This window comes from Macrobrachium rosenbergii, chromosome 25, assembly GCF_040412425.1.
Source record: "Macrobrachium rosenbergii isolate ZJJX-2024 chromosome 25, ASM4041242v1, whole genome shotgun sequence".
Lineage (NCBI taxonomy): Eukaryota > Metazoa > Arthropoda > Malacostraca > Decapoda > Palaemonidae > Macrobrachium > Macrobrachium rosenbergii.
In genome coordinates, this window is record NC_089765.1 from 16560353 (window position 1) to 16568820 (window position 8468).

General features: G+C 30.8%; 1 protein-coding gene across 1 annotated transcript in view; it reads right to left on the reverse strand.

The window, feature by feature from the left end:
- Positions 1 to 4347: 4347 nt before the first annotated feature.
- Positions 4348 to 8468, reverse strand: part of LOC136852180 (transcription initiation factor TFIID subunit 3-like) — a 54520-nt gene continuing 50399 nt past the window's right edge. Inside the window, exons 2-3 of the mRNA XM_067126625.1 lie at positions 8360 to 8456; positions 4348 to 4479 (exon numbers count right to left, since the gene is read on the reverse strand). Of these exons, the coding sequence (XP_066982726.1) occupies positions 4348 to 4479; positions 8360 to 8456 (229 nt within the window). The remainder of the gene's footprint in view (positions 4480 to 8359; positions 8457 to 8468) is intronic.

Consider the following 8468-nt stretch of genomic DNA (forward strand, 5'->3'; position numbering starts at 1 on the left):
TATTCCCTTTTTTATAGCATTCTATATATAACCTTGTTTCTCTTTGGGTAAAGAATACGCAGTCAGTCTTTTAATGCGTTTTTCAAGCTTAAATAATAATAAGTGAAAATAGAATTGCGTGCAGAACAAGGAAGGGAGATTAAGACGAGAATTAGGATCAATATTGAGGATCAGAATGACACCCTGTCATTTTTCCAGAACATTAACACCTCGTAGGATAGATGGCCATTTATAAAGAGAAAAACACATGTTTGTGATTATATATATATATATATATATATATATATATATATATATATATATATATATATATATATATATACTGTATATATATATACATATATATGTATGTATATATATATATATATGTATGTATGTATGTATGTATGTATGTATGTATGTATGTATGTATGTATGCATGTATGTATGTATGTATGTATACTGTATTACACACACATATAAATTTACATATATATATGTACATATATATATAATACATATATGTGTATATATATGCACATATACGTAAGACTTCATATTGGCAAACTTATTACCATACCTTTTCGTCACCAATATGTAATTATAAACCGCAAAATATTTTTTTAAAAAAATGTCATAATGATCTCTCCCTCTCATTTATCACATAATTCCTTTTGAAGAAGAATAAAAATTAGAGATTGAGGGAAACTAAGAAAAACAACGAATGAGGTAGAAAATAAGATAAAGGAAAGGAGAAGGAGATGAGAAAGGTCATGAAGAGAGAAACCAGTTGACCTATGACGAGCCTTCCTTCTCTGACCCTTTCTGACCTTTGTGACACCAATTTCCGCCACGAACGCTTTTCATTAAATTGAATACATATCTCGCTTCATATTGCATAATTATTCTGGTCCGTCGTCCTCGAAGAATTATGTAGAATGAATGTGAATTAATAATTTTTTTGTGAGATGTATTTCTAGGTTATCAGTGTTCTATGAAAATATGGAGGGAATTTTACATTTGAAAGTTTTGTTGGGTAGAGGGTCTATTGTAGTCAGATTTATTAAAAAAAAAGGGTACCTCATGTGCGATCAGATTTATATCCTTGTGTCATATATATATATATATATATATATATATATATATATATATATATATATATATATATATATATATATATATATATATACATATACTGTATATATATATATATAGATATATATATATATATATATATATATATATATATATATATATATATATATATATATATATATATAGTGAGAGAGAGAGAGATAGAGAGACTCATCAATGAAGATCTAATAAATCACCCAATAGATAATACTATTAATTAAACATTGAAATAATTTGGCATTTAAATTCCAAGCGTATACAAAATTTAGCCTTGTTAGTACACGTCAGCTTTTCTACCAAGCAGAACCCCACCACCATTAAGGCAAATTAATCTCTCTCTCTCTCTCTCTCTCTCTCTCTCTCTCTCTCTCTCTCTCTCTCTCTCTCTCTCTCAAGTTGCGTTACCAGGGTTAAGTGGAACCTGGAGTGAAGACCGAGTAATCCGCTAATGAGTGGCTGTGAAAGCACGAGAGAAAAGATAATGAGGTGGAAACAATCATTATTTTCGTGTGACTTGAGATGAGAAAGAGGTCGTTGTGTTTATTCTTTATTGCTAATGCTGTTGTGTTGTTCTTCATTGTCATTTCCTCTTAATTCTACTATTTCTTTTTTATTATAACAAATAATAACATTATTGTCAATATTAACTCAGAACGAGTAGACTTAAAAAATTATAATGGTAAAGTAACCAATAGAAATTATTTTTTTAGATAGGTATTGGCTTTTTTCTTATAACAAATGAAAACATTACATAGCTAATTATTGCTATTGATATCAACCCAGAAATAGCAAGATTATAAAAATTATAATGAAGAATAACCCAACAGCACTAACATCATATATTATATAAAAACATTATCATCACTACTGTTACTATCAATAATAACAGTAGTGACACTATGGATCCGGGGCATTGCCACCCGGGCACGTGCCCCGTGAAAAATAATAACATTGATGATTTAAATAATAATAACCATAAATGAGAAATATAGAAATGGGAAAATAAAAATCTATTATAGAAATTATGTAATTTATATATATATATATATATATATATATATATATATATATATATATAATATATATATATATATATATATATATATATATATATATATATATATATATATATATATATATATATATATATATATATATATATATATATCTATATATATATATATATATATAATGTGAAAATTGGTGACGCCCCCTTGAAATTTTTCTGGATCCGCTAGTGAGTAGTGATAGTAGTGTTTTCATGTAATATATGGTGTTAATGTTGTTGGGTTATTCTTCATCATAATTTTTTTTCATCTTGCTATTTCTGGGCTGACATCAGTAGTGATAGTTATGGTAATATTTTTAATTGTTATAAAAAAAACCACTACCTATTTAAAAAAAATTACTTCTATTGGTTAATTCTTCATTATATCTTTTTAAATCTACTATTTCTGAGTTAATGTTGACAGTAATGTTTTTATTTGCTGTAATAAAAAGCCACTGTCTATTTTTAAAAAAAACAAATACATGATTCATATTCTGACATAATATTCTAATATGAAAACATAGGAGAAAAGACTGACATTCTATAGTAAAGAAGAAATAATTTCCCTTCAGGCAAATCCGAAGACCTCCAATTACTCATTAGCATAAAACCTTGAGAGAGAGAGAGAGAGAGAGAGAGAGAGAGAGAGAGAGAGAGAGAGAGAGAGAGAGAGAGAGGCAAATCCAAAGCCCTCCAGTTACTAGTTAATATAAACCCCTGAAGAGAGAAAGTGAAACAGAGAGAGAGAGAAAGAGAGAGAAAGTGAAAGAGAGAGAAAGAGAGAGAAAGTGAAACAGAGAGAGAGAGAGAGAGAGAGAGAGAGAGAGAGAGAGAGAGAGAGAGAGAGAGAGAGAGAGGAGAGAGAGAGAGAGAGAGAGAGAGAGAGAGAGAGAGAGAGAATACTTCGGACAGATCTAAAGCCCTCCAGTCACTCATTAATATAAACCCCTGAAGAGAGAAAGTGGAACAGAGAGAGAGGGAGAGAGAGAGAAAGTGAAACAGAGGGAGAGAAAGAGAGAGAGAGACTGAAGAGAGAAAGTGGAACAGAGAGAGAGAGAGAGAGAGAGAGAGAGAGAGAGAGAGAGAGAGAGAGAATGCATCAGGCAGATCTAAAGCCCCCCAGTTACTCATTAATATAAACAGCTGAAGAGAGGAAGTGGAACAGAGAGAGAGAGAGAGAGAGAGAGAGAGAGAGAGAGAGAGAGAGAGAGAGAGAGAGCACATATACGTCGTTCTCACTTTTACATAAAGAAATGTACCAACAGCAAGCAACCCAAATGACTATAGGGTATTATGCACAATGGGAGAGAGAGAGAGAGAGAGAGAGAGAGAGAGAGAGAGAGAGAGAGAGAGAGAGAGAGAGAGAGAGGTGGGGGACACTTCCGCGTTTGAGAATATTGAATTTCCACTCGTAATTCTGATAACCAAAAAGCGAAACATGCATTTGACGCTCGGCGCTCAATCATCCGTTAAGCGACGATTGGGACAAAAGCGAGCGAGTAATTTTCCTCAGTCGTTCAGAGTTTCTCCGAATTTGTGTTCGTCGAGTTAATTGGTTCTCTGGCTGCTCGTATTAATGGAGAAACTAGGATGAACTCAAGGTTTGATCAAGTCAATGATTTAAATCGTCTATTGCTACAGTATTTGAACAAAGAAAATATAGTATGGACATATTGAAATGATCTCAAGTATATATATTGTCTTTGCGTGGATTTATATTGCTGATGTCTACCGGAGTTACCTTAAACATAAAGGAAATTAATGAAAGGTAACTCATTTTGAAACATACTGGTGTTGAAGTTTGAATCATATATATATATATATATATATATATATATATATATATATATATATATATATATATATATATATACATATACTGTATATATATGTATTATATATATAAAATGAAACAGAGAGAGGGGAGAAAGAGAGAGAAAGTGAAACAGAGAGAGAGAGAGAGAGAAAGAGCAAGAGAGAGAGAGAGAGAGAGAGAGAGAGAGAGAGAGAGAGAGAGAAATCTAAAGCCCTCCAGTTTATATATATGCATCCATACACATATATATACACAAACACACACACACACACACATAATTGCACAATGCTTCTCCTTATCTCATCAGTAAATACAAAGGACCACCTCGATGAACTGTGCACAACAGTGGTAGATAATCCTTAGTCTAGCCTTAGCTCTCCTGCATTGAAAGGTCATATCCGCGGCACCAAAAGTTCAAAGGGTCTTTCTTCTTCTTCTTCTTCTTCTTCTTCTTCTTCTTCTTCTTCTTCTTCTTCTTCTTCTTCTTCTTCTCTTCGAATAACTGGAAAATTATGTGCTTGAGGTATTTAGATAATATTAATATATATTCTCTTTATATTAAAAGCTTTCAATCCACAATATAACCAAAGTTACCTTTCCTATAATTAGAGTAATTTAAAATGTTTCTCAATCAGTTTTCCTCTTGTAATCGACGTTGTAAAGATATACAATTCTGTCCTAGATATCAGAGGCAATATTAAAATACATTATATATATATATAAAACCTTTAACCCACAATATGAACAAGGTTACCGTCCGTATAATTAGAGTAAATTAAAACATATCTCAATCAACTTTTACTTTTGGAATCGACGTTACAAAGACTGTGACTGTTTCCCTAAATATCATTCCGTCTTAAATATTTGTCTCCAGTTACACAAGAGGCAAGATCCGTCAGTAAATTTGTTTCCAGATACACTAGAGTGAAGATTCTTCAGCAAGCCTTGTCTCAAAATCTATATTCAGCTTCCCTTATTCAGAGAGGTTTAGAATACCAGAAATTTCTGAATACCATTTCCAAACAGTACCATCTATTATCAATACAGCAGACGATTCCTCGTCTGCCGTTCCCTGTTCTTGACAAAAGGCTTTTCCATGGAAGGTATAACTGTAAATTTTATGTATGAATAGAGGTACACAAAGGCAGTTGTTCAGGTGGACAGAGATTTGCCTGGTTGTTCCACGTATAGATAGAGGTAACCTATGTTATAAATAACAGGTTTCATGTTACAGTTGCCTAGAAATAGGTGAGTTATGGCTGATATTCAGATATTCGCAAATAGAATTAACGGCCAGATGTTTTGAATAAGAAAATATTCAACTAGGTAGACTTTAAATCATAAACTGTAATAATAATAATAATAATAATAATAATAATAATAATAATAATAATAATAATAATAATAATAATAATAATAATAATAATAATAATAATAATGTTTTGTATAGTTCATGTTTTATAGTCGATTTCATTTATATACAATGACAGTTACACACATGACAATGACCAAGCAAACAAAATAAATAAATGAAGTAAATAAATAAAACAAATAAATCAAAAGATAAATAGATAAACAGACAAATCAGTCGATATATATGATCATAACTTCCATGATGTTTTTAGCCTGATGAATAATCTGATGTAAAACTCCTAACAGATAAAATCCCTTGCATTCATCGAGGCAAATTTCACTTGCAGAGAAATAGCCTGAGGATTTGTGCCCACGGTACAAACCCTCAGATAGAATCCCTATATTCTGAAAAAAAAATGTGATTGTAAAAGGGAGAATAGGGAAAATACAATTAAATGCTTGGAAAAGAAGAATAAAGAATGTAAGAAGGAATAGAAGACAGTAATAAAGGAAGAGATAGAATTGATAGGGAGGTCGATAGTAATAGTTAAAAGATGAGAATGAAATTGGTGATTACGACCAGAGTTGATGTGGAGAAGATTATTATTATTATTATTATTATTATTATTATTATTATTATTATTATTATTATTATTATTATTATTATTATTGTGGAAACACCTAGGGAAAGTATGATTAACCAGCAACAGATATTTCCTGAGCGATGAAATTGCTATTGACTCAAAGGAACTCGGTACTGAAAATTCCTCTTGTATGACAGATGTCCTTATCATCTTAAATTGTCTATTTTTATCACAAATTGTCAAGAAAATCATGAAGAGAAACATGGACAGGCAGGCATAGAGTTAAGTGTCGAGTATATTAAAAATAAAATATTAATCCTAAAATCTGTCGTATCTAGAGTTTCGTCCATAAAAGAGAAATTATATTTTCCTGTCTCCTAACTCAAGTTATTTTACGAAAGGAGTTGGCAACGTCTAAGATGGCTTTAGAAAAATTGCAGGACATCGTATCTTAACTTTTAGGAGAAAGTTGAGTTTGAATTTCAGTTGCACAGCTGACTTTTTCCTTTGCAGTTTCCCGAGAGATTATTTATTAATTAATTTTTCCCCGAAGTTGAGTTCACTGAACATTTCGTACCAAATTGAGAATTTTATCAGTAATTTCAATTTGAGAATTTTATTAGTAATTTGTCATATTTTAATATTCGTTTATGGTCATAACTATATGCTATTTAATACAGAGGACCAGAATTAAAGGAATATCATTTTAGTTATTAAATAAGAAGAGATTTTTACAAAGTTGAAGGGATATGCATCTTCAAAGCTAAAAGAATTAAAATGGTTATAGAACAATGAATAATTAGTCCATTTTCCGCTCATTCCAATTTCTGTCGTGGGTTCTACTTTCCATATTTCTTCCTCATAAACCAGTATGTCCTTTTAATGTTTCCAAATCTATTATTATTATTATTAGAAAAGTCAGTCATTAGAAAAACAGAGAGAACTCTATATAAAAAGAATGCAGCCGACACAGCTATCACTTTTAATAATACATGTTTGAAAGAGGGTCTCCTACCCAAATATATTATTATTATTATTATTATTATTATTATTATTATTATTATTATTATTATTATTATTATTATTATTACCTCGCACTCATACCCACGGCAGTCATAATCATTTCCACATCAACTCTGGCTGTAATCAACAGTTTCTTTTTTTTTTACAATTTTTATCGATATCACTATAATTTCTATTCACTCTTTTCGTATTGTTCACTACCTCCTTATCACATATTTCTCGTTATCCTTTCTATGGAATTTAATTCCTTTTCCTACTTTCACTTTTATTATCACTTTCTTTTTTTGTCCTTCCCAACAACTTCCTTAGTCTGAAACTAACCTTTTATTATTATTTTCTATCCTCTTGTTACATATCCTTCATTATCCATGCTGTGGTATTTAATTTTCTTCCTTATTCTCCCTTTATTATCACTTCCTTTCTTTCTTTCTTTCCCATGCAACATTCTCCTTAGTCTGCAACTAACCTTTTGTTGTTATTTTCTATCCCCTTATCACATATTCTTCATTATCCTTTATATGGCATTTAATATTCTTCCCTCTTCTCCCTATTTATTACCACTTCCTTTCTTTCCCTTGCAACACCCTCCTTTGCTTGGAACGTTCCCTTACTCTCTCATACATAAATAAGAGAATACTTTCATCCCTTTTCATTACTTTTGTCTCGTATTTCCTTCGAATATTCCAAGAGAGCAGAAGTATAAAAAAGGGTTTCATGTTTGCTCTCATACTGCATGGCTTGCCAGCTTTCCTGCTCATATGCTGAATTATTTCAGGGAAGGGCTTAAGAGATATTAAGCCACTTTACCGAAATGAATAAGAAAAAGGATGAGGTTTCGTGAATTTGTCTCTTGGTTTATCTGTAAATTCACTACCATATTATATTTGTGTGTATGTGCTTGTGTGTACTATATATATATATATATATATATATATATATATATATATATATATATATATATATATATATATATATATATATATGTGTGTGTGTGTGTGTGTGTATGTATATATATATATACATGGGTAAATTGAAAATCTTTCGAGAAGATATTCGTCAACTTTTCTATTATTTAAACTATGCTTCATAAATTCTCAAAAGAACCAACAACAGAGAGAATAAAATATATTATAGAGGATCCACAAACAACAAATAAATAATGTTTAAGAAAATAAACAAACAGTAAGTTGAAAAGATTAAAAAAAAAAAATCATGGAAAACGTGAATCAAAAAACGCATTTTCCATTCCACTTTTACTAGACCAATTTTACCACCCTAATAAATACATTTCTAAGTGAAAAACCAGCCAGATTCCTCTGTCTAAAAATCCCTTTCACTAACTGCAATGAAATATACGTCGGGAAGACCGGTAGATTTATCTTGCAATGACTAATGGAGCATAAAAGATCAATAAAATATTACCTTGAGGCTCCGGAATATTTGTGGGCTTTCATAAATTCTGGTCTTGGTATTAATTGGACAATTTTTCAGGAGCAGCTGTTCATGCTGAAGGAAGACCCTGCAAAAGGTC